The sequence below is a fragment of the Mus pahari genome, chromosome 4 (assembly GCF_900095145.1).
Source record: "Mus pahari chromosome 4, PAHARI_EIJ_v1.1, whole genome shotgun sequence".
Lineage (NCBI taxonomy): Eukaryota > Metazoa > Chordata > Mammalia > Rodentia > Muridae > Mus > Mus pahari.
In genome coordinates this window covers 31,389,591-31,416,169 of record NC_034593.1, presented here as the reverse complement: position 1 = coordinate 31,416,169, position 26,579 = coordinate 31,389,591, and the positions used below count along the sequence as shown (strand labels likewise).

Sequence of the window (26,579 nt, the reverse complement as noted above, 5' to 3'; positions counted from 1 at the left end):
ATATTCCTGTTTCCATTTTATACAAAGATCAATCCAAAGAGTTCTTACTTTAAAAAAAGCAATGAGAAGATTCTAAAGCTTATTTGCAAAGGTAAGAATTAGGAGTTCTTCCTTGCTCAAGTTATGAACAGCTCTACTTAAAATGGTTATAATCTATATTCACAGAAACGGTGAGTAGCAATATCTAGCTTTCAATTCTGGAATAAAGCCTCCTATGTTTTGATTTTCTGTACCTGTGCAGTATTTGTTATAGGGAGGCAAATTCCTAGATCATTCACAGTTAGCTGGAGGAAGAGAGTCCCAAAGGCCTGGGCTGATGTCTGCTGGATACCAGGGAGCATGTCTACCACTTCCTTTGTAGCCATATGAATATCTTTATGTAAAGCCATTCGTTGTTCATTCCAGTTGTCATAGGCAGCCTTATAATTCAGCCAAAACAGAACAGCTTTTGCAAATTAAGAACAGGCAGAAAGAAAACTAAAGTTAATGATGTAAGTGATTTATTACAGTTAGTAAATCTCAACTACTATAAAATTCTGATGATTAACAATAATTTCTAATAAAAATTACTACCAGAAAATTTTGGCTAGAATTAAAATGATACTAAAGTGATACAGTTAATACTTTTCATGGAAAAAAAAAAAAAGAAAGAAAGAAAGAAAAGAAAGAAACAGAAAGCAAGTTACTGTCTAATGGCAACAGAAAGAAAACCCAGGTCCATTTATCCATTCAATATTGTAGAATTCCTATTACACATTTGGTCTTGGTTGAAATAATACATGCAAAAACACGGCCCTTGTCCTTAACTATACAGTTTACCTTCTGTGTTTGTTTGGCTGAGAAATGTCACAGGATCAGGCATTTAAACACTTGTTTCCCAGTTGATGTTACTATTTGGAGAAGTTATGGGAAATGCAGAACCAGGCCTTGCTGGAGGAAATAGCAACTGAGGGTGGATTGAGAGTTCATAGCATTACCCCATTAAGAGTTCACTCTGGACTTCCTCAGTGTGGACGAGACATAATCTCTTAGCTTCTTGCTGTGGCTACCTACTGTCATGCCTCTACAGCCATTATGGACTATCACACAGGGCCTCTATGCCCAAAAAACTCTGTATCTACAAGATACCTCTGTTCACAGTATTTCATCATATCAACAGAAAATCAACTAATATGGACTTACTGCTTTGAAACATTTCTAAGAACAAAGACACAATGCTAGGCACATTATCTTAAAGAATGCGATTTGAAATGGTCAAAGTCATTTGAGTTTGTTAGTAAGAAAAACATGCAAAGGAAAATCTTCATCTCAAAACAGTATGGAAGTCTAAGAAGGTAAAAATGGAGAGCCACTAGAAGAGAAAAATCAAAAATGGTGCCATACACCAGGTGAGCGTGTTTTAAGACATGGTGAAGGATAAGGGAAGGCTGGTGAAAGGGGAGATGCATAGCATGAGCAAAGCGCTCAGGAAAAAACAAAAAGCAGCTGTGGCAGCATTGCCAAAAGCAAAGTATTGAATGGTGAATCTAAGACCATGGAGAGCTGAAATTTTACACAGTTCAGATCTCCTTATTGCCTCTGAAAAATAATTTAAACATTCATTTGTCCATCCAGTCAGCCTTCTTTCCCACTCTGTTCTGAAAGCTGTTGCTATCTTCTCTTAGACTACTGTGCTCACAAACACTCATTTCTCTCAGTTAGCAAATGTTTGTATGTAGTACTGTATGCTAGGACTGGTCTAGCCCCAGGATAAGAAAGTGAGTAACAGTTGATCTCATGTGCTTATCTCCCTGATGAACTCTACATTCTAAGTTGAAACTGAAGAATTTGTTTCTCCTCTGAAGAGCAAAGGAAGATACACATTTTTTTCAGATCTAGGAAAAAAAGACTTTTGACTCATTTTGACTCAAGTATTTATGAACTCGTTTTTTCAGCAGACTACATTACTCCAGGGCAGGAATCCTGATCCTGTTATCCATTGTATCCCACTTTTAGCCAGCACAGAGTAAACATTTTCAGAATAAATGAATCAACGTATGTTGAAAATACAAACAGGTAGGTAATCCAACCAAAAAACTTAGCATTTAAGATTGAAACTTGGAATAAAATAATTCTATTTACATCAAAAGCAAAATAATTGTAAAATATGAAATGACTTTAAAAGCTGTAGTTAGCAAGACTTGTCTTAGGCACTCTGCTTACCTTTCAGACTTAGGAGGCATTTAGCTATCAGGCATCTGCACTGAAAAGCTATGGTGTATATATGTGTATATACATATACATATATATATACATATATATGTATATGTATATACACATACACATACCCCTATACAAACATATATACATACACATACTGAGCATGCCTACTGCCTAGAAGACTGTCATGGCTGATATAAACGTACCTCTATCAAAGGCCACAGGTTGTGCATAAACAATTGGTCTATTCAGAGTAATAAGCACAGCTTCCCTATCTGATGAACCACTGATTTCCTCTCGAAGGGCATTCCTTAGTCCAATTCTAGTTTTAAAATAGGCAACTTGATGAAAATCAGAACCAGCTTCTTCATAAACCTAAAATAAAATTCAAAACTTAACAAACTCAAACAATGAAACTTTTACCAAAATAATTTAAACATTATATATCATTGTTCTCCAAAAAACCTAAAGTATACTTTCCAAATTTAGCCATTAAATGGTAGATTCTTTATATTTTGTAACATAAATACTTAAAATTAATATAAAGTATTAAGAACTATGTAAAAGGTAAACTTGGATCTGGGCTGTAGCTCTGTGATAAAGCTATCAAGCACAATTACCCAGGAAAGGCAAGCCTAGTGATATATTAAGTATTTGAAATTTATAAGATTTCTCTCAAAATATGTTTCCATTTGAAAAAAATAAAAATTTCTAATTCTAGTAAGAATTTGAAGTAGTTAATATAGCCACTGATTATTTAAAACTATAACTGGCAATTAAAATGACTTTTCAAATCAAAATTAGGTGGGACATTAAAAAGACATATTTAGCAAAATTAAATTAAAAAAACAAAAAGTATCTCTGATAAACAGTAAGACTTGATTAGGGAACTACACTAGTTGCTATCTTTTTCTTAAAACTTTACATTTGAAAATTTCAAACATTCTATAGGGAAGGTGTAAACTTAACACTTTACATATTAACTAATAAAAGCACAAGACAGTGCGATAAAAATAATGCTTAAGAAATTGAAAAATTACAAGCAAATGTTTCTACAGATTCTGGATAAAGTCTCAGGAGATTGCTCTTTCACACACTTGCAATAGGGAGTATATAGTCAAAAATGGCAAGAAATGACAAAGTAAAATTGTAAAGACCTAAGTAAGTTTTCATCAGAATTTACAATACAAATTTTAGGAACTTAAAATATTTCTAAAATTCTAACACATAAATTAATTTACAGACAATAATGCCAATACCATTATATTCTGTACAAACCTGATGTTTGACAATTTGCCCCAATGCCAGATTTAAGTCCACTTGGCATTTACCAAATAATTTCAGATAGCTGCTGCTTCCTGGTGAAGCTTTGGTTTGAAGTCGGTTGGAAAGTTCCAGTTCAATCAATCCAGTTTCAAATCTCACAGCTCTCATTGAAGGTGTGGTGGCTGTTACTTGAATACCCTAGCAGATTACATGTTATGAGGAAAATAAGAAAATGAACCAATACAGACTCACTGAAATGCAATCTTTTGAAATATGGTAAGTCATGTTTATAGCATGACATTTCATTTTAGCATTTTTACTTTTTTACAGGAGACAATTAAGATTTAAAGTATTATAGCTCTTTCTTTTTCTCCTTGGCCATGCCCTGCTCTCCCACCTTTGGTGGCAAGGAAGAACCCATAGCTTTGCTTCATTCAGATAACTGTACATATGGGCAAGCATTCTCCCATAGCCTCCCTAAAATACTATTATTAATTGAACAGATATTCAAAATGTTCTTGCAGAGTAAATTATAAAAGAAGTAATTAGAAATATCAAGTGTTCACTGGAACATAGCCAAACAAACTGTTTAAATTATATAATACTGCTTTCAGAAGATAAAGCTGATCTCGATAATCAGGTATAGAAAGATACAGAAGTTTTTCAAAATACATGCTAATAATAATAATGTTGTTGTTGTTGTTATCATTTTTACTATTACTGTAGCAGTAGTTGTCATAGAAGGACTGGGCATGGTGGTGTGCATTCCTTTAACCTCAGCACTGGAGAGACAGAGGTAATTGGATCTTTGAGTTCAAGACTAGACTAGTTTATATAGTGAGTTCCAGCAAGCCAGTCAGGACTGCATAGTTGAGATTCTGTCTTTTAAAAAAAAAAAAAAGAAAAAAGAGAAGGAAGGAAGGAAGGAAGGAAGGAAGGAAAAAAGGAGGAAAGAAGGTAGGGAGCCTGATGTCTGCCCTTAAAAAAAACTGAGGCCTGAGGATATAGCTCAGTCAATTTGTAAGGCCCTGGGCTCAAAGCCCGGTAGTGTCAATATGAAAAGGAAAAGGAGGAAAAAAAAAAGCACTGATAGAAGATTCAGACATTAAAGCTTTCCCTGAGTAAGCAGAATACAGTTTATTTTCACTATTTTGCAATTATGAATCATGCAAACTTTCCACATAAAATATACACTAATTAATTAGAAAGCTGGTCCTAAAAGCATCAGTGTTATGGAAATTTACCTTAAACTGTAAATTCAGGGAATAGAGGAGAATTTTTGGCTTATCTCCATCTGTTGTTCCGTCATGTTCATTCCAGAGAGGAATAGGCTGTTCCCCACCTAGAAAAGGTTAAATACTGAAGGACTAGAACAGCTTCCTTATCAAAAAAAATTCTGACTATATTTTGTGCATTAAAAAGAAAAACTCCAGTAAAACATTTTTCTTTAATGACAAATCAATCTTCAGTTTAAGAGAGAAAAAAAGGAACAGTAATATGATGAGACAGGACCCCAATCGTTAGGACTTGTGAGTAGCAGCCGAGCAAACACCGCCTGTGAGCCTGCACAGATGAGCCGTGTCCTGGAAATCTGAGTGCCTACTTGCATGCTTGCACTTCCCTCTCTCAACAACCGCTCTACAATTACAGCATTACTTTCCCTTCTTCTGTTCATCAGCAGCTCCTAATTTCTACCTTATATCTGAAACCCACAATAAGCTTTCTTAACCAATCTTAATTAGTGATTACCTTTTCTGCAGCCAGCTATCAACTATTCCATCTTTCTTCCTGTCTGTATCATCCAGCTACCACCAAAGTTTCAGGTGACATAAATTACTAATATTTCTTAGCTAGCTTAACTCCCTTCAAGTAAGGACTTTTCTGCTGTCACAGTTGGAAGTCTCATGCTAATTCATTCCAACAGAGGATGTTTACATTACATTTCAGTGCAATTTTTAAAATGTTAAATCACCATTACTGTTTTTTTCATTTGAATTCTAAGCCATAGCTCTCTTGATGTTACCATTCTCTGGATTACCTTTTCTAAAGCAACTCTGGCCCTCTATCCATACTCTTTTCTGTTTTACTTGCTACATTCTCAACTAAGCAGATATCTGTGCAGACCCTAGTACCAAGGAGAAAGAATTACTGAGTGCATGCAATATGACATATACTCAACTTAGTCTACACACATTAGCATAATTACTCTTATTCTTTTTTTGAAAAATATTTTATGTATATGAGTACACTGTAGCTCATCTTCAGACTGTAGCTGTCTCCAGACACACCAGAAGAGGGCATTGGATCATTATAAATGGTTGTGAGCCACCATGTGGTTGCTGGGAATTGAACTCAGAACCTCTGAAAGAACAGTCAGTGCTCTTAACCACTACACAATCTCTCCAGTCCTTATTCTTTTTTTTTTTTTTTTTGGTTTTTCGAGACAGGGTTTCTCTGTATAGCTCGGGCTGTCCTAGAACTCACTTTGTAGACAAGGCTGGCCTCGAACTCAGAAATCCGCCTGCCTCTGCCTCCCAAGTGCTGGGATTAAAGGCGTGCGCCACCACGCCCGGCCAGTCCTTATTCTTATTCACTCTCATTTATCAATTTTTCCTTGATGTACTCTTATAAAAACTTGGTCTTTCCAATGTGATATGTTAAAAATATTCATTTCTGGTATAATTTTCACTTATCCCCATACTTATGTCCCAAGGTAGACTGAGTTCCTTGGGAGAAGCAGCCTCTTAGTGGGCTGTCAGGGTTTTCTGAATTGTCAAGGACACCTGTGCTATTTCATGATCCAACCTGACATCTTTACTCATGTCTATACCACATTCCTCACAACAGCCATGCAAGTGTTCATAACTTTCTTTAGGCTCCCACAATTCTTACGCCAATCACAGCAAATTAAAATATTTTGATGTTTCCCCCCATATTGTCTCTGTCTTTTGTAATGGCTCTATGATCAAAAAGTAGAATGCATTTAAGTCCTACTTTAAGTCATTGTGATACCATGACGTCCTCAAAGATAAAGTATTCACAAAGTGTATCCTTTCTTCTTAATAATTTTAATGCTTTGTGTGTATGTGCATGTGTGTGCATGTGCATGCGTGCATGAACAACCATCCTAATGAAGGTATAAGTTTGTAAGCCTGATAACTGTTATTTCCATGTTTCTTTGTAACTTCATCATCTAACTTGGAGTCACATATTTTCTATCTCATAAATAGTACTTAAATGTTTTTATGTCAGATCTCTTATATAAAAACACAGTTTATAAAGATAATTTATATAGAGACAATTCCTACTTAGAAACACAAAAGTATATCATGCACTACTGAAGAAAAATCACATGGCATAGTTACTTACACTTTGAGAAGTATTTTTAAAATACTGCTAATGAAAATATTAAAGCCAATAAAGTTCTTAGTTTCTGACATGCCACTGTAGTCAAGAATACATTCTCGATGATGCTAGAGCTGTGGTTCTCAACCTGTGGGTTGAGACCCCATTGTGGTAGGATGTTGAATGACAAGGGTTGCATAGTAAATATCCCGCATAACAGACACTTTATAATCCATCACAGTAGCAAAACCACAGCTATGAAGTAACAGTGAAAATAATTTTATGATTGGGGCTCACCACAACATCAGGAACTGTATTAAAAGACTGCAGCATTAGGAAGGTTGGGAACCACTGCTGTAGAGTAATCTTACGGTATGACCAACATAGTGCATGTGTGACCAAGTAAGGATTATAGGGGTCTCCTTTACAGAATATTTGGTATTCTTAGTTAAATAATGGATAAATGGTAATTTCTCTATGAAGGCAAGATAAACTATGAAAGGGAACTGTGGTGGAGGAAGAAGAAATCTTAAGTACGGGGGGGGGGGGAGAAACAGGTAATGGAATGCATGTCATAAGACAGCAAGACACAAAGGAGGACTGAGAGAGTGGGCAGTGTCTGCACCCACTCCACTTCTTGGGGAGGCAGAACCTAGGAGCTGGACTGTGCTTATTCCATACCACTGCCCAGCAGGTGTCTGGTTGTAGGGAAGTGCCAAGACAATGCTCTTGGGGTGGGAAAGCGGCAGCCTGAGATGTGGGAAAGCTGGAGCTGATTTGGGGTCCCCAGGTCTATGATAAGGTCAGGGCTGTGGGGTTTTCTGACTCTTAAGACAACCAGGCACAGCTGGGAATCTCTGAAGAGCTGAGAACAGAGTTGGGAGCCCATGGGCTTGGGACAGCATTTAGCCCAGGAAGGCTGGGGGAAAGGGGAGATCTGCCTTGAACCAGCAGTGATTGTCCTTAGCTTGGTGGAGGAAGGCTTGATGGCACTTGTGGCTAGGAGCACAGAGAGGTCCTCTACAGGAGAATTAAGCTGCGGCTCTGTAGGCAAAGACCTTCTTCATGGCTCTCCGTGGTGGATCTTGATGAAAGAGACAGTGTGTGGTTCTAAACAGTTTATTGGTTGTTCATGGTGGGAAATGGATGCATAGCATGCCATACCTATTTCTCAGGGTAGACCTTTTACAGCGAAGAATGTCTGGGAGGGGAAGCTTATTGGCTAAGCCCTCTGGGTTCTAGGTACCTCATTAGCATGGAGAACTCTAGGCCTACCTGACCATAGGATATGTTTCTTTTATGTGAGGAGCATGGCATGTGTTCCAGGTCAGGGGAGTCGCCTAAGTATCAGGTGTGTCTGGGTCTCAACCTGCTCTACCTTACCAAGCTTCCTGGCATGGTTTTTACATCCCACAGGGTAGTAGTGCAGTAGAGAAACAGATGAATACAAAGTATAATAGCATGTTTGAAAAGTACAAGGATGAAGACTATTACTTCCCAGAATAACCTATAAAAATTAATAAAAAAAGAAAAACATAAAGAAAGATGAATGGTTATAAGTATTTATCCAGGACTCGGGAGATGGCTCAATGGGTAAGAATACTTGCTATGGAAATAGAAGGACTGTGTTTAGACCTGCAGCATTCATGTAAAAGATGAGAATAGGAATTCTTCCTAGAAAACCTAAGTCATGAAAGCTCTAAATTATACGAGACATGCAGAAGTATCTAAATACCTATACATGTGCAGTACATGTATAATATAAATGTCTAAGGTCAAAGTAAAAATACACCTCTACTCAAATTATTGTTGTCTTATTTATCTGTTCTTAGTTATACAAGCACTGACTTAAAAGGACAAAATGTGCATCTAATCAAGGTTTATTTGAAAGTGCTTAGTCTTTGCCCAAACTTTATTACATAGTAGTTAAAATACTAAACTGGTGTTAACTGGGGGGCCTATACTAATGTGGACAGAGGGATTAAAAGGTACAGTTTCTCTTTTGCCTTCCAAAAATCAACTCCTATTGCAGCTCTGGTGAGTCACCTGTTTTTTAAAGAGGCCATGAAGAACCTACCACTTAAGACTATAATACCCACTCTACAAAAAGGATGATCAGTACAGAGAGAAATTTTCCTCCATGTTTCCAGGTGTTTTCCTCTGTGTGTCCAGCAAGGAGGCGTATACTCATATAGATGGAACAACTGACCAGAGGTCCTCCTGAGCCCAAGTAATCCTTGAGGACCAGACCATAAATGTCTGAATTAATTGAAGTAAGAATTAAGTGATTAATTTTGGCCACCTGCAAAGTCTTAAGGACACAGCAGAAAAATATAACCAAAGTTAAAACAATTAGTAGTAATAAAACAATGGACTTAAATCAAATTAAGGTTCTTAATCAAATTAAAGGACTCATATTTTTCCAAATCACATAAATACTTTTTTGGTATACTTGATAATTTTGCATTTGTCTCCTTTGCTTTACAAGCTCTACAAAATAAAGAGTAAAAACATGCCAAAGACTGCCAACTCATTGGTGAACAGCTTTACAGATGGATCTCTGCAGTAAAACCCTGTTCAACCTACTATAATCTTAGTTGTAAATGTCCTCCTCTAGACATTGGGTGTTCAGCCACTGTCTTAATTCTGTCTACGCTCGTTTACAGTTGATCCACATTCAGGTAGTTCTGGGATGATCCAGCTCACAGTCCCTGTGACTGTTGTCCCATGTTTGAAAGTCATCAAGAGTCTCTCTAATTCCCCTATACTTCCCCTCTAATCTCCCAATGCTTGTTGGAAGCAGCCAGAATGATTCACCTTCCATGTCCTAAATGGTTTCAGGGTCCCCACTCATGAGGAGAGAATGTTAGATCGACAGGCATTATGAGCAGGCTTGGAGGCCTCTGGGGAAGGATTCAACCCTTAAAAATGTCTTCCTCCAAAGTTTCCAACACCAGAAACTGCCCCCAAACTATGATGGGAATGTTGATCTTGACAGCAGAGAATTACATGAACAACATTTACCCAAGGAAACAAAATTCAAGAATGTTAATCAGGGTCATTTTGAACCCAAACTAGATTCCTGGCACAGAGGGACGGCTCTGCACACCTCAAAGCTGTCCATGAAAGTTGACCAGCTACCACCTGCATTTCTTTCATTTGCTACTCTCCATTTCTTTGGTCACTCCTAGAAAAAGCCCATCTCTGGCCAAAAAGGAAACTTCATCCTCCTTCCCTGCTTCCCTCCCTGTCTGCCCTATAACTACTCCAGCTTGTAAGTGAATGGTGGGCTTTGATTCTTACAGAGAACTAGCCCCACTCCTCCAATTTGCCATAGCAACAGGTTTTCTTTCTCGAAACAAAGGACCCTACCGTCTTAAACAACAACTGGTGAGTTCCAGGTTCAATGAGAGACCCAAGCTTAGGGGAATAAGATAAAAAATAATAAAGGAAACTAGCTGATAATCTCTTTTGCTTTCTGAGTGTGCATCTTCTCTCTCTCCTCTCCTCCCCACCCCCTTCTCTCATCTTCCTTTGTCTGTCTCTCTCTCTCTCTCTCTCTCTCTCACACACACACACACACACACTCACACTAGTTATCAATATAATTTTTATGTCACTTACGTCTTATTTTAGATCATGAAACCCCATATGACAAATAAGAATAGAAACTTGCATTCCTAGCTGCAGACAACCTTACCAGACACCTTCTGTATTACTTCATTCACTTCCTTCATGAACACTTTCTGTACAAACACCAAGTGGTTTAGAAGATCTGTTGTGAGATTGTGTTCAAAGGAACCGACCTGCCAAACAAAATCAGACTATGAGATTATACTCTTGAGTATGTTAGCTCTGCTTTTCTGTAAAGCCAATCATCCAAAACTTTAGGAAAAGGAGATAATTATCTACATATTATATAAGAACAATGCACTGAAAATGGGCTTAAAAGTATTCTGATAAAGCTGTTTCCTGAGCGGCTTTGCCAGTTCCTGACAAATACAGAAGAGGATGCTGTATATGTAGCAGAGAATGGCTTAGTCAGCCATCAATGGGAGGAGAGGCCCTTGGTCCTATGAAGGTTCTATGCCCCAGAACAGGGGAATGCCAGGGCCAAGAAGCATGAGTGGGTGTAGGGTGGGAAGGGATAGGGTGTTTTCAGAGGGGAAACTAGGAAAGGGGATAAAATTTGAAATGTAAATAAAGAAAATATCTAATAAAAAAAAAAAAGAAAGAAAAAATACCAACCAAACCAAAACCCCACAAAGAATGGTGATACAGCATGATAACAAAAAGCCTGTTTTAATTAATATACAACTATTCAATAAACTTAATTTTTTAACACACACACACACACAAAGTATTCGATTCCAACCATCATTTCTATTTGTATTAACTAAAAATATAGTGACAAAAGACAAAAACTGCAAACAGCACACTGTAGGTCTCAGGATTATATGGGAGTGAATTACCAAATCACATACCTAATCTAATTATATGTAGCATGTGTCTTGTGATTGGTACAGCAGTACTAGTTTCTGACAAGAATAAGTCAAAAAACAGATGAAGTAGAAAGCAGCTTCTAATTAAGTAACAATTACAGAAAACTCAGATTCAAACACTCTATGATAAAGCAAATACTTCTATCATTTTGATCAAAAATTAGTAGAGCAAATAGATTTGTCATTTTGATGAAAAAATCATAAAAAGCTTAAATATATCAGGAGGCACTTAAAATATCTTTATTAATTTTAATTATGTGTCTTGTCTGTATGTGGTATAGTACACATGAACGCAGATGCCTGCTGAGACCAGAGGTATAACATATGGGACTGGTGGTGAGCTGCCTTGATACTGGTGCTGGGAGACCAGTACATGTTCTTAACCACTGAGTTGTCCCTCCTTTTAACTTGCACAGAAAAGTACAAATAGGACAAAAATAAGTTTCAGTGTGTCTATTTTAGGTCTATTTCAAAATAGGCAATTTTGATATAAGGTACAACTTTAAATGCTTTGAAATTAATTTGTTATTTTCCTTTCCTTTTGGTATAACTCTTCCTTTTCAATATCTGGCATTAATATGGAATTACACCATACATTGCTTTAGATTTATTTTCTTTGAATTGAAGCATTATTAACAATATTGCTAAACTAGTTTGGGCCGCTTATTTTTCTATGTGGAAAGCATACATGGAATATATACTTTCCTAATTTAATCTTAGGATTCTCAAAAGCCTGTGTACTTTGGTTATATTTGGTTTTACACACAGAAATCTCAACTCCTGGCCTGGCTAGGTGGACTGCTGGGCAAAGAAGCTTACCATGCAAACCTAGATTCTTGAGTTTTGTCCCTACAAAAACCTAGGTAAAAGTAGAAGCAAAGAACGAGCTCCACAAGGGTGTCATCTGATTTTCCTATGTTTACCGTGACATCTCACCTTCAACCACACATCAGGGACACACACATTCACTCTTAAACAAAATTAAAAACTCAAGGAATTTATAACTCTTAGGTACTGAAACAACCCCAATCTGAAAAAGGTATATCAGACTAAAATGTGTCTCCTCCAATTACAGTATTTCTATCAAAAACTCAAAGAGCTTTCTTATGTATTTTCAAACCATGAAACAGGTGTATCATGCTTTTTAAGCTTCTGACAGTTATACAGAGGTGAAAATGATGAGGCAGTTAGGAGTGCCACCTTTTAGCATTATCTTAAATAATAAATGAGTCTGTTAATATATTTTACCTTTCCACATGATCTTTAAATAATGACTAGTAATTTTTTATTCAATATAACCTTATTAAAAATCAGCCCCCTCATACACACACATACACTTTAAAAGAGAGTATGTTTACCTCAAAGTTAATTAAGGACTATATATAAGTATATATATAAAGCTCCTGACGTTAGCTTTTATTCTCTTTTTATAAAGTAAACCATAAAAATATTGCCAAAATAACCTTGAAATCTAACATATAAGATAAAAATTAGTAGATGACTAGTACACTGTTTCAAAAGCATGTTTCAATAAGACAGAGAAGAGGGTAGTCAGAGACAGACACACAGCCTTCTCTTGAAATTCAGTAGATCAGCCTTCTGTAGGAACAAATAATCTAACACTTAACCTTCAAAGTTTGGACCATTATATAGTTTGGTATCTAAATCTTGAAAACTTATAAACTGCAAAAAGTAATATGAAAGTAAACTTACTTCTGCCACACAACGTAGATAATTCCCTTGTAAATAGTACCCTTGTTTAGAAGGCAGTTCATCTATACTCCACACTTGATCTGAGTAACTATCATGTTCTTCCATAATGTATTTCCCTGACATGGTAACAGGCGGAAGGTTAAGACTTGCAGAAGGAGGGATAGTTGACATATCTGTCGCAGAAACTTTTGAAGTAAAACGTAATCTGTGATTTGGTAATTCAAATGTAAACCTTGTCTGTGCACCTGAAAGAAGTAAGGAACATTACAGCTGAACAGAATACAATAATATCACTTTTAAAGAAATGATGTCTAAGAAAAAACATTTTGTCATTCCACAGTTTATGTTGGTATATACAGAAGTAATATTTTAAAATTACATATGAGTTACTCCCTACCTTTAAACAAGGACACTTAATACAAAGAATTAGTCAGCAAGTACTATTAAGCCAGCAGTATTTAGGATGCCTACTGGGTACCAACATCGTGCCAGATGCAGAGACACTTACAGATTCTGCATTATCACAGAAGGGAGAACAGAAAGACACACTCATTGCCCTTTTCATAGAGAAGCTTATACTACAACAAGATAAAGCAACTCAAGATAAAAAAATAAGTCCCAAATTCTGAAACATTAAACACATATTCCTTTAACATTAGCTATTAAGAGACCAAGTAATACGTTACAGTTTAATTTAATGTGTTTATTTTTTAAGCCCTCTATCTGGCAAAGAGTTGTTCAAGGAAATATTAATGTAGAATTAGTTTCATTAATTTGCTGATACTGTTCAGCTATGTGGGTAAGATGAAAATTGGCAGAAGACTGTCATCAACTATATTATTGCTCAGGATGTAGGTAATGTATACACACCCAAGTTCCTCTCATAAACAGAAAAATGCTATGCTCCAAGTACCGTACCTTTGAGATGCCACAAAGGTCCTGACTACACCGAGCTCCTCTTACAGCGGTTACAGTCAAGTCTACCTTTGACTAGCTCCTGGAAGCTGCAGGAGGTAGGGCCTTCTCCTACTACCTCTCCTGCCAGTGTCACTAAATAAAAACATTCAGATCAAAGCAATCCAAGGCCTCAGTTACCACTCATCGGTAATCATGAATGTGCCACTCTTTTACTGGCTCTGTCCTTTTTCTTCATTTACAGAATTCTGGGTTCTTGTTTGGCTACTCAACAAGGTGTCCACTCTTTGATATTCTACTTTTTCAGCTTGAAAGTGCCTATCTGGCTTATTCTTTCCATAAGCCTATGGATTCCAGTAGACTTCAGAATGAGCATATTAGCCAGTGTATTGTTAGAACTGGGCTCTGATATATGAAAGTCCATGTTTTCTACTTTGCCAAATCCAAAAGCTCAATTTACCTTGTTTCTACTTCTGGTAATATAAAGATTGAAATGTTCAGAAAACTATTTTAATAAACAAACTCCGAAATGTAAAGACTTGTAATACATATTTCCTTAACACAAAATTGTATTTGAGTAGGTTTACTAGTGCTTTAAAAATTAATGTAATTTACCATGTTAAAACAAAAAAGAGAAAAAGACATTTTTATTTCAACAGGTATAGAAGGAAGTATTTGTAAGTAGTCACCAATTATTTTTTACAGAAATTTCACAGCAGAGTAAGAAAACAATCCCTTTTGTAAATATGACAAGGGAAATCTATGAAAAACCTAAGCAGTTATCATTAATTTTGTAATAATTAAATAAAAATTTTATTAGTTAAAATCATTAATAAAATTATTATTACACCTTAAAAACTGGAATTAAGACAAGGAAAAACCAATAAAGAAGAGTAAACTATTTTATAAATGGAGAAAAAGGATGGAAAGATGTTGGGAGGGTAATTTTACATGGGTGAACTTAAAGTTCCATGTTACCTGTCATGCCATGGCTTCTCATTCTCCCCATCTTGTACTCGGCCTTCAGTGATGGTAACAGCGCTGCTCCAATGGCTATGCCGTCTAACATAGCGCTGAACTTGAGAACAATAGGCTTCTTCTCTAAGCCTTCTGGGAGTTGAGGAAATTCATTTGTTTCAATAGGAGTTTGATTAACACTTGTTGGGGTTTTTTCAGAAGGCAGTGGGGTTGCAATATCTTCTTTCATAGGCTGTGGGCTATAAACCAAAACACATACACCTCATAAAACTACTACTTTATTTATAAAATTACTAGATTTCTCAGCAGAAAACAGCTAACAAATAATGACGATCTAGAAAAGCAGACAGAGTAATAACTTGAGCCATGATTTATCATACAAGAACTAAAGACCTGGATAAAACTACTATGGAAAAATAGGCACTGGTTTCTGAGACTATCAAGGCACTATTTCATCACTTTATAGGATGGGGAAAAGTAAGCATGTGTGCATGCACAGGCACAAACGCACACACACATACACACACACTCATACACATTCACACACACTCACATACACACTCACACACTCACATACACACACACACACACACACACACACACACACACACACATGTCAGAAAAGCATATGCTATGAATAGTGGAACATGCACAGGGAATAAGGTTACCGTGAAAGGTCTGATTTACTGCCCTTTAAAATGCTATCTAGCATGTAGACTGTCTTAAAAAATATATAGTAATTTCACAATAAAGGACTATGCAAAACTATGCAAGCTATAAATGACTGCTGCAATTTCTTAAATTTAAACAATGACTGAAAGTTCTAGAATTCATTAATTTGCTTTTTATTAGAATTTATTGTGATGCCAAGAAATCTCTAGAATCTCTTAAACTTGCTGTTTATATTTCATATTTAGTATTGGACAATGTGATAGAACTATTACTTTACTGGCCACTGTAATATAATACTTTAATAATACACACCATGATTCTCCCAAGATGTCATTTGAACACTCTCTCCATTACTGTGATACTCAATATTCACAGGAACTGCTCATTTGTTACAAACCTTTGTTATCACAGCAAAAATAAAAGATACTTTACTGTATAATCACAGACTATAAAAAATAAAATAGCTCACGCTGTGGAAGGCTGTCTAATAAGGTCTGAGATCTGCTTGGACAGCTGGTGAGAACTGCGGACCATCATGCTGTGTAAAGTGGCAGGGTGCTGAGGGATGTTGATGCTGATAGCTCCTACTTTGAACACTGCAGCGTTGTTTGTCTTCAACCCTCTCTGGGCACTGTACAGGGCTTGGGACTTGGCTATACTACACTTGACCACAGTTCTAGAAACAGAGGAGGAAGACTATTAAAACACAGGCAAAGAAAAATTTTTGGAAAAATACCAAGAACATAAGATATTCTTACTCAATGAGTTAGGAGGATAGCATTCATGTATTAAAACATAGTATGAAAAATTATTCTAAAAGATATTAAGATACACTCATTTTATACTGCATTGAAAAGTCTAATATTTCTTTAGAATATACGAATATTAAATAAAAGCACAAACATTAGCAACTGTTATGTATGCACACGCAAAAAAAAATTTCACTTTGATTTTTTTCTCACTCATAACCTTTCCCCCTCCATTTTAGTTTTGGGACCTAAAGAGAGACAAACTACATACCAAAAAAAAAAAAAAAAAAAAAAAGATCCATTTATGTACTTCTAAAATGGCATTAAAAAAAACAAATTATTGTAACAGTCATCTACTCTATTAAAAGAAACTGAAGGCATGGGCCTACTTTATAAAGGCCCCGCTGCGTAAGCACAGGAAAAAGAAGTGGGAATAGGCCCCACTGTTGTGAAGTACAGTAAACCTGGGAGAGCTCTGTGAACTGCATGGTCTGGGAACCTTTAGGCTGTCTTTATGGACATCTGTCATGAATTTTTAACATACAGTGGGCATAACAAGCATGCTGCAAATTTTAGTCATCTTCCAGAGAAAAATTAATATAGTAAAAATGGCTATCTTACCGAAAGCAATCTACGGATTCAATTCAATCCCCATCAAAATTCCAATGCAATTCTTCACCAAGTTAGAAAGGGCAATTTGCAAATTCATCTGGAATAACCTTATCAGTCTTATACAAATCTAGAAGCTTTAATCTCTACACCCCTGGCTCTACCTTAACCTTCCTGCCTGGAACTGGCTCCAAACTTAAAAGAGGAGGAAGGTGGAAAAGTTTAATTTATATAACTTGTTCTGTGCTGGATATCTCAAATCGGTTTGCTTGAAATTTTCTACAGTAGAAATGTGGAATATGCTGAATGACCATATGCTTTTTAGTCAATGATAAAAGACAGATTTCTTTCCCACTTGGCAACTGTATTACACATGACTGTCTCTCTTAACAGAAAACCTGGGAATGGAATGAGGTCGTCGAGTGTGATGGTATCACAACAAAGGCCACCTGCTAGTTTTCCACTGCTGCCTTCCCAGAGCCTTTCTAGTATATAATATTCAAGCCCATAAAAATTTTTGATCATTGGCCACTAAAACAAATCTCTCTAAAGTTTATACTGATTATTTTTTGGTTAAATACCCAGAGAACTCAGTAAATATAAATTACTATTTCTAAATAAAAAAAATATTTCTAGGTACTGAGTGGAATTAAATGTGGCTGTTTTGTTTTTCGGTTCATAAAAAGACAATGTTACACAGGCTATTTTTCAGGCTATTATTATTGTAATTTAAAATTAAATTTGTAATACTTTTAGTTGGTCATTGAAGTGAAATAGAACATAATCCCAACAAATGACTTCGAACTAATAACGTTTTATCTATGGCTTGTTATAAATAATGAAAAAAAAATTCATAAAATATGATGATTATACCAGCAGAAAACATAATATATAGATCACCTACTTATTCAATATATTTAAAATTTATTTTAAAAATGTCCAAAAACATAACTAATGCTAAGCTAAATGCGAATGTGATATGGTGACAGACTCACGTGGTGAGCACCTACACATATTCCTCAAGTACAGCTAACTGAAAACATATGCAATGGTAAAATTAAAATGTTCCAAACACAAATGCACATATAGTAAAAGCCATAGATAAAACAAATTTCCCATTAAAACAAAATTATAAAGTTGAAACATGCTGATGCACTGTTTTTTAAAATTACTTTTTAATTAACAAAAACTCACCAAGTAAAAAATTCCATTATGATATCAAATAATATGTCCACAGAAGCACAAGAAAACAAAGTCTGTCTTACCTAAGAGACAGCCCTCACTTAAGCTTGATTAATAGAACATGAGATGGTAACTAACTAAACGCATCCCACAATGATAAGTACTATACTAGTCAGTATTAATCACAAGCCATGAAAAAGAATATGACATACAGAAATTCTTGTTTGGCTGTACTTGTAGGAGATGTAGGAAAATCTTCCAATCTACAGATGCAGATTCAAGAGAAGCAGGAAAAGAAAAAGGAAGCAAATCAGCATTCACAGGTACGTCAGTTACAACAGGACTGCATATCAGGAAGCTTACTAGTGCCCAGCTCTTAACGTTTTCTTTCAAATGACTTTTTGAAACTACTTTCTGCATTCAATTTCCTCTTAATTGCAGTTGGAAATGCTAAAGAATAAATCCAAATAGTGTTAACAAAAAGTCTTAAGACTTTGAGTTTTGACAGTAACAAAGGAGTAACTTTTATATTGCAAAAAAAAAAGCTGATAAAGGAGAAAGGTAAGAAATATCAACTCTACATTATTTAAAACTTCATTCTATAAATGTAAAGTTCTACAAGCTGAGAGACTGAAGCCATTCTCTTAAGAGGTAAAAGAGGAGATACAAAAAAAGTTAGCAGGAGGGACAACTAAGGGAACCTGGTTCTGAGTCAGAGGAACAATCACCAGTCTGCTTTCTGGGATTGGTTGTTGCAGGTGAACAAGAAAGACAGAAGCAGTGCAGTTTGGGGCTCTTCTGACTGGACCATTTAAAATAGTTTATGCTAATACTTTGATGTTTCTAATCTCACTTCTTTTATTCCATAAAGTGGAGATAAAAATCACCTGGGCTCACAGAATTGCAAGGAAGATTAAGTAAATGAAGAGATCTTCAGTTCCTGGCCTACAATAGGAGTTTCATACATCCTGCTGTTTGTCCATAATGAATAAGAGAGATCTGTTTAACCATGGGAATTTCCTGGTCTTGTTTTTTTTGGTTATTTTGTTTGTTTTAAGATGGGATGTGCCTAGGAAGTGCCTATGAAATAAATGATCAGTGATGACTCCAGGTAATGATCCTAAGCCACTTGGGCAAGAGTTAAGTCCGAGATCTTCTCTCCACCAGGGTCTGGCTTGTTTATCAATAACAATATTGAAATATTGCCCAAGACAGGTTTTTGTATTATTTAGATTTCTAAAACATTGTGATTAGAACTGTAGTTTGATCTAATAATAATTTTTAGACTCTGGATAGTCCATCCTTTCATCTTAGCTCTAAATTTTGTCTCTGTACCTATATCCTTTCATGGGTATTTTGTTCCTTATTCTAAGGAGGAATGAAGTATCCACACAATGGTCATCCTTCTTGGTTTTCTTGTGTTTTGCATAATGTATCTTGGGTATTCTAAGTTTCTGGGCTAATATCACTAGTGCATATCTAGTGACTTCTTTTGTGATTGGGTTACCTCACTAAGGATGATAACCTCCAGATCCATCCATTTGCCCAAGAATTTCATAAATTCATTGTTTTTAATAGCTGAATAGTACTCCATTATGTAAATGTACCACAGTTTCTGTATCCATTTCTCTATTGAGGGACATCTGGGTTCTTTCCAGCTTCTGACTATTATAAATAAGGCTGCTATGAACATAGTGGAGCATGTGTCCTTGTTACCAGTTGGAAGGGGTCAAATCTTCTGTTTAGTGGTTATCTAGCCTGAGGACTACGCTGCAGGACATTAGCATAGCATTAATTATACTATCAGAAAAGAACAAAGTCTCAAAATATGACCTTAACTATTAAAACACTTCTAGTTATAACACAAAACTGGCCCATTGAAAAGAAATTAGAAATGAAGGCAAATACTACCAAAGATATAAAGTCATATGGTTAAATGCATTCCATGAGTAAATGTTATCAACATCAGAATCATTCTAATCAGAACAAACCCAAATACAGAACTAAGAGAATAAAATTAAGAACAAAGAATTAAAATACAGTACATGGGTTGTTTTTTTTTTTTAATTTGGTTTTTGTTGCTGATGTTGTTCCCTTGTTTAGACAGATTCTTACTCTGTAATCCATGGCAGCATGGGATGCAATATACAGTCAAAGCTGGCCTCTAATTTGTGACAAATGTCTTACTTCAATCTCCCAAGTGCTGGGATGACAGGTGAGCTATACCACACCTGGCTAGATACTGTCTCTGCAGGAGTGGGTGGGTTGGGGAGCAGGGCGGGGGGAGGGGATAGGCGGCTTTGGGGATAGCATTTGAAATGTAAATGAAGAAAATATCTAATAAAAAAGAAAAAATAATAAAAATAAATAAATAAAAAGGCTTAGTTTATACTGTAACAGACTTCCAAGGCTCTACTGTTACCTTTCTTAAATGCTAAATGACAAATCTGAAGTCTAGGTGAATAATGATTTCTTAACGTAAAATTAAGAGAGTTTTTATTCTTTGTAATTTTAACTATTTAAATGACAGGAAAATTAACAACCTATATGCTAAACAGAAATTTGTACTATAATCATTTTTCTTACAAGACAATCTCACCAGATACTGGAAATCAGGCATTTATTTAAATGAGAAGGGGTGAATTTAGGGTAGGCAGGGGTAACAAAGTCAATTGTTTTTCCCAATTGTGTCTAGAAACACAGTATAACCTCAAAATTTACATAGGATGAGTTCATTCAAGGAATTCCAAGTTCTGTGTAAGTTGTACCAAGGAGTGAAAAGAGTCAAAGCAAGCACACTTACTGTATGTTTGGTGTGATCCCTTCAAGTAGGACAATATTAACCCCACCAATGTGAGCGGTAGCACAGGTCTCCGTCATCTTCTGATGTAAGACATCTTAAATACGAAAAAAACGTAATCTGACTTCTGAAAATAATTGTATCTGATATAAAATTACTTTATTTACAATATATTTGATGACAAATGATAACTATAATTATAATAAATGTGCTCAATTATTGTCAGACTACCCACTTCCCAACTTACTGTTTTGCATACATATATGTATACAGAGTGTACCTAAAAAGTAGAAATATGGAGAAAAGCACTTTAACATGACTTCATGCATTAAATAACTTACTGGAATTAAATGGTCTATACCACATATGTACTTTGAAAGAAAAAAAAAGGAAACCAGATTAAACTACTACTCTTGGTCCATATACCTCCTGTGAAATTAATATATTTATTACTTATAAATCTAAATAAAGTAAATATGTCATTTTGCCTGCTTTTCTCTTTTAGGATTGTTTCATATAAATAAATCCTATGATACAACTTGTAATGGGTAAATCTTAAACTGTCTTGGGGCTATTAAAAAACAAAACAAAACAAAAAAACGACCAGCTCTTTAACATCAGTCATTTTCTGTTCTTTCTAGGTTTGTAGAAATAGAATTGCTACAATAAAGAAGAAATATAGTTTAGAGACTATTGATAAAACCTATTAAACTTCACGAATGTTAAATCTATTCATTTAGAAGTGAATGCCCATTTCCCAGATTCTAACCAAAAGCATCAATGTAATTCTTAATGTTTACTAAAACAACAGAAGAAAAAGCTGATAGTTTTAAAACAACTAAAGTTAAATTTTTACTTCAATATAGCCATCTTTTGCCTTGTATTTGAGAATTTGTGTGTTTGTATTTTTCTCAGCATTTTAAAATTTTTTATTTCTTTACATAATTTTCTTTAATCACACATAAATTTTCATATAAAAATCAGTGCTAGAGGCAGGCAGATTTCTGAGTTCCAGGACAGCCAGGGCTATACAGAGAAATCCTGTCTCGAAAAATCAAAAACAAACAAACAAAAAATAAAAATAAAAATCAGTGCTTAACTTCTGTTTCAAACTTAGGGTATGAAACAAAACAGCTAAAGAAGAGTATTTAATGCAAAATTTAGACTTTATATATTGGATAATCATAAAGTTAACAAAAACAAATGGTAATTCATAAGTTCATTTTCTTGTACAATACAACCATGAAGAAAACAACACTGATATGAAAGTGAATTCCATACTGCTTTATCCACCGACTTAAACATTTAATTTTATTTTGGAATTTCTGAAAACGGGGGTATATTTTACAAGCAGTTTCATCTGATAGTATTATTTTCTTTGTGATACATAAAGTTATGGCGTGTATTCAAACATATGCTCTCCTAGATTTAATGAACTATCATACTTTCTCTGACCATTTTAGAAATAAATGGCACATTTTGATTACTTTAGGGAATTTTTATATCCAGTAATAGAATTTTTGTGAAGCTCTTAATTTTTAAAAAAGGTACTAAAAATGAATATTAGATTATAAATTTCTATAGTGGCAATAAGAAAAAGCAAATATTATACAACTTTCATTTTTCTTGAATTTTCAAATATTAGAAACACATTTTTTCAGCAAAGCAACATTACAGTATCAGAAAAGTGTCTACCTTTCATTTTTTCCTTAAGGGTGAAACTGCCATGGATCCTCTTCAGTTCTGATTCCATTGTCAGACCACCAATATCTGCCTCTAGGTGTGTGCGGTTCACCATGCCAATCCCAAACACAATTAAAGTAACATGCTGAGGTTCAGAGGTTACCAGACTACGTTTCCTCTGGGTTTTAGTCAAGCTGTTGTTGTCTTGTTCATTCTCAAACACAACTCTACATGTTGGCTCTGTTGGACTCCGAACACCTTTTTAGTGAATGGAAATACATGGTTTGAGATTTGAAAAACACAGCACAAAGAACATTCTAAATACTGTATTAGCTTTCATGGTTTCAAATCCTAAACTAGACTTTTCCCTCTTAAATGATTCAATTAATTTTTCAACATCTTCTCTAATACCTATTGAAGTAAATGATCAGTCTAGGTATTTGAAATTAAGACTATCTGAATCCTTTAAAAGCAGTCTATGTTAGGGTCAAGGAGGAAGTATGCTGACAGTGTATCTGAATGTCAGCACGATTTTCTCTTTGGTGACTACCAATTTCTCTGCATTTTAATTTATACCATTAATATGGTGAACAGTCTTCTTTAGCATTCCTAAACAGAAAACTTTAAATCATAACAATGCTTGTTACCTGCTGGTCCAAATGTTTCTGAGGATTTTTCCAATATCCCTGTTGGATCTGAGATAAGTGAATAGAAGTTAAGCAATTTATACATATTCTGCCAGCATTCAGCTGAAGGCTCACTTTGCTCCGACACTGTGATGGAATCTGAATCATCCATATGAATCGTCATATGATCCACTACATCTTTTGAACCTTTCCTAGATACTTTTGAGGTTCTTCTTTCAGACCTTCCTAGAGAGTTTTTGTTTCGGGATTCTTTCTTATTGTTCTCATTATTGACCCGTTTGTTCTTGGCATTATTTACTCTGTTGCCACCATTGAGACTCCCTCTCGAACTGCGGCTGAAGTCAGATGAACGGAAATCCCGATGTTTTCTGGTTTTGAAGGTAGGGGTAGGGGAAGCTGATCCAGCTGTGTATCTACTAAGTTTAATGTCTGTCTGAGTTGCTTTGATGTCATCTATCATTGTACTGAATTGATGGATAAGACGGACCAGAGCCATATCCACATGCTGACTTATTGACTGGCAGGAAATAGTGAAGTTGCAATGGAAGGTGTTGTAATAGCGCTTGTTGAGGTCATGAAAGGAAAGGGCATTGGTGGAGTTTTGCGGAGTGCATACTGACTTTTCCATTACAACAGCACTGATGCTGAAGGTTTCCAACATTAATGCTGGCTTGAACTCCAGCGGGGGAAGATTCACATGGCCTTGCCTAAAATGATCAAAGGGAAGGGCTGTTACTTCCTTTCGTGAAGAACTACATAGCATATTCTTATGCATTTATAAACATAATAACCTCCAAGGTGCACTGTACTATTAAGCAAGAGATTCAATACACTGCATGTTTGCACTAGTCTAGTCTGTTCATGGGCTAGTTTTTCTTGTTAATTTTATTCTAATATTAACTAAGAAGTCAAAAGCAATTGTCTTCTATTTTTTAAAAAAAAATCAATAAAACAATTAATTATTTTTTTCTTGCTATCTAGTATCACAGCCAATAGTATAGAAATTTAGAATTAGCCACAGATCAATTAGAACCAGCATGTCACACTAAACTTAAATTTTGAAACTTAGTATAATCCTATTTGTTATTGGAATGAAAATCTTCACAGCTTCGTTTACCAAGTTACAAGTGGAAAGAAAAACCAACTGAAACAAAAAAACACACTAAAAATTCCTAAAATCTTACACAAAAATTATCGTTACTTCCCCTGACTTATCTAAAAGCTTTGGGATAAAAAATTACAGTTATTTAAACATTTTATTTTTAAAAGACATTCAACTTCTACTAACAATAATGATATATCTCAAGTAAATCATCATGTCCCTTCTTTTGTTCCATATGTATTATGAATATACTGCCACAAAGGGCAAATGAAACATAGGCCATATCTCTATTAAAAAAATAATTCTGAAAATACTTTGATATTCTCAACTCAAATATGAATTTATAACTAGAGCTGTAAATTCCTTATTGAATGGCATTTATTAATAAATAAGAAGTATGCTACATGATAGTGTAATATGCATAGATGTAGACATTCACAAGGGGCTGATGAACAATGTTCTGCATGTTGTTGTACAAGGAAACATTGGATAGTAAGAACCAGAACACACAGAAGAATAAAAAGTTACAAAAATAATCCCAAACAGAAGGGTGACATAACAAATCTCCGAGAAAAAGCAAATAAACAACTCCGAAAATCTGCTCTCTGTAAGGATGAGCAAAAGGAAGAAGAGATCTGAGGGCAGTCAGGAAAAGGGGAGGAGAGCGCTGAAGCGGTCCTTCAGGGCAAACGCAGCAGGTGAGCGAGGGACTGTCACGGACACTGTGAAGCCAAAGTTACAACTGAAACTTAAACATATTATGTTCCTTTACACACACACACACACACACACACACACACACATATATATATATATATTCAATATTTCCTTTACATATACATATATATATATATTCAATATTTTGACAAACATTTCAAGGTTGCAATTTTTCCACTAATTTTTACCAATAATTTACAAGTTAACATGTCAACTACATCTAAGAGATACTACATACTAATCTCTATGCTAAATGGTTTAACTAATTGCCAAAGCTTTAAAGTCAAAGTGAATGTTTTTACAAAAAATTACAATCCAAAATTAATGTACAATAAATAGAAGAATAAATAGAGTGGTATAAAACAAAGCAGTTAAGACTAAAATTAGTGGCTGAGGAAAATCTATAGTGTAGTGAGACTTCCGGAAACCAAGAGTTTAGAGTAAAACTGCAAACCTCTGAGCAGGTTGTCTATGCACTGGTTCTAAGAGTGTCGAGCACTCAGAGTGCTGCCGGAAGCAATAGAGAGAGGAATGCTAAGTTTGGCTAGAGAAGCACAGAAAGGGAAGTGTGGCGAGGTGGACGGGATTTGGTACATGTACCGCCGCATGGCATTTATGACACCAGTAAAAGTTTGTAACTTGCTTCTAATTAACATATGTGTTTATCTACAAAATCTGTATATCTATAGGCAATTTCTTATATCTTATATATTTTATATAATGATTATACATTGTAGTTGTATGTACTTAATAAGTAAGAACATATAAGAAGAAATATATGATGTACTTGCATGTGTGTTCCTACTCACATACATAAACATTTATAAAATATTTTGACAATCATTTTCAAGATTTTTCCATTAAGTTTTACAAACAGCTTGCAAGAACTCTATGCTTAACAGAGAGAGAATATTATTTCCATGTCTCTGTATTATTAGAAAATCCTCAGATAATTTGACCTCAATTAAATTGAAGAAAGCCCTATATTCTATACCTGATTTGTTTACAAAAATGAATTTTATTAATTTATTTAAAAATTTAAATATGGGCCACTAAGATGGCTTAATGGATGAGGGCATTTGCTACTAAGTCTGATGGTATCACTTCAATTCTGGGACCTAAAGCTGAAAAGAACTGACTCTCAGAGAGTATCCTCAAACCTCCATAGGAATGCTGTCTCATGCCTGCACATGAGTATACACATGCACACACAAAAATAAACGTAATTTCGGCTGGGTCTGGTGGCGCACGCCTTTAATCCTAGCACTAAGGAGGCAGAGGCAGGTGGATTTCTGACAGCCAGGGCTATACAGAGAAACCCTGTCTCAAAAAACCTAAATAAATAAATAAAATAAAATAAAATAAACGTAATTTCATTTCTAAAAAACTTAAACAGAATATTCAAACTAAAATTCCAGTTTTCTTAAGTTTAAATTGGATATAAGTGATCTTTTACTCTTATACCTTGCAAAACTACAAAAAAAACAAACAAAAACCAAA

At 35.2% G+C, this 26,579-nt stretch overlaps 1 protein-coding gene across 7 annotated transcripts in view; it reads right to left on the bottom strand.

The window, feature by feature from the left end:
- Nucleotides 1-26,579, bottom strand: part of Kiaa1109 (KIAA1109 ortholog) — a 196,753-nt gene that overhangs the window by 50,579 nt on the left and 119,595 nt on the right. For 6 of the 7 annotated variants that reach the window (XM_021195875.2, XM_029537784.1, XM_029537788.1 and 3 more), the window contains exons 47-58: nt 23,261-23,967; nt 22,626-22,871; nt 20,934-21,027; nt 18,343-18,393; nt 16,060-16,266; nt 14,919-15,157; nt 13,026-13,270; nt 10,511-10,616; nt 4,710-4,807; nt 3,478-3,663; nt 2,406-2,574; nt 234-445 (exon numbers count right to left, since the gene is read on the bottom strand). In XM_021195875.2, coding sequence (XP_021051534.1) covers nt 234-445; nt 2,406-2,574; nt 3,478-3,663; nt 4,710-4,807; nt 10,511-10,616; nt 13,026-13,270; nt 14,919-15,157; nt 16,060-16,266; nt 18,343-18,393; nt 20,934-21,027; nt 22,626-22,871; nt 23,261-23,967 — 2,560 coding nt within the window. The remainder of the gene's footprint in view (nt 1-233; nt 446-2,405; nt 2,575-3,477; nt 3,664-4,709; nt 4,808-10,510; nt 10,617-13,025; nt 13,271-14,918; nt 15,158-16,059; nt 16,267-18,342; nt 18,394-20,933; nt 21,028-22,625; nt 22,872-23,260; nt 23,968-26,579) is intronic. The other variant, XM_029537786.1, reaches the window with a different exon arrangement.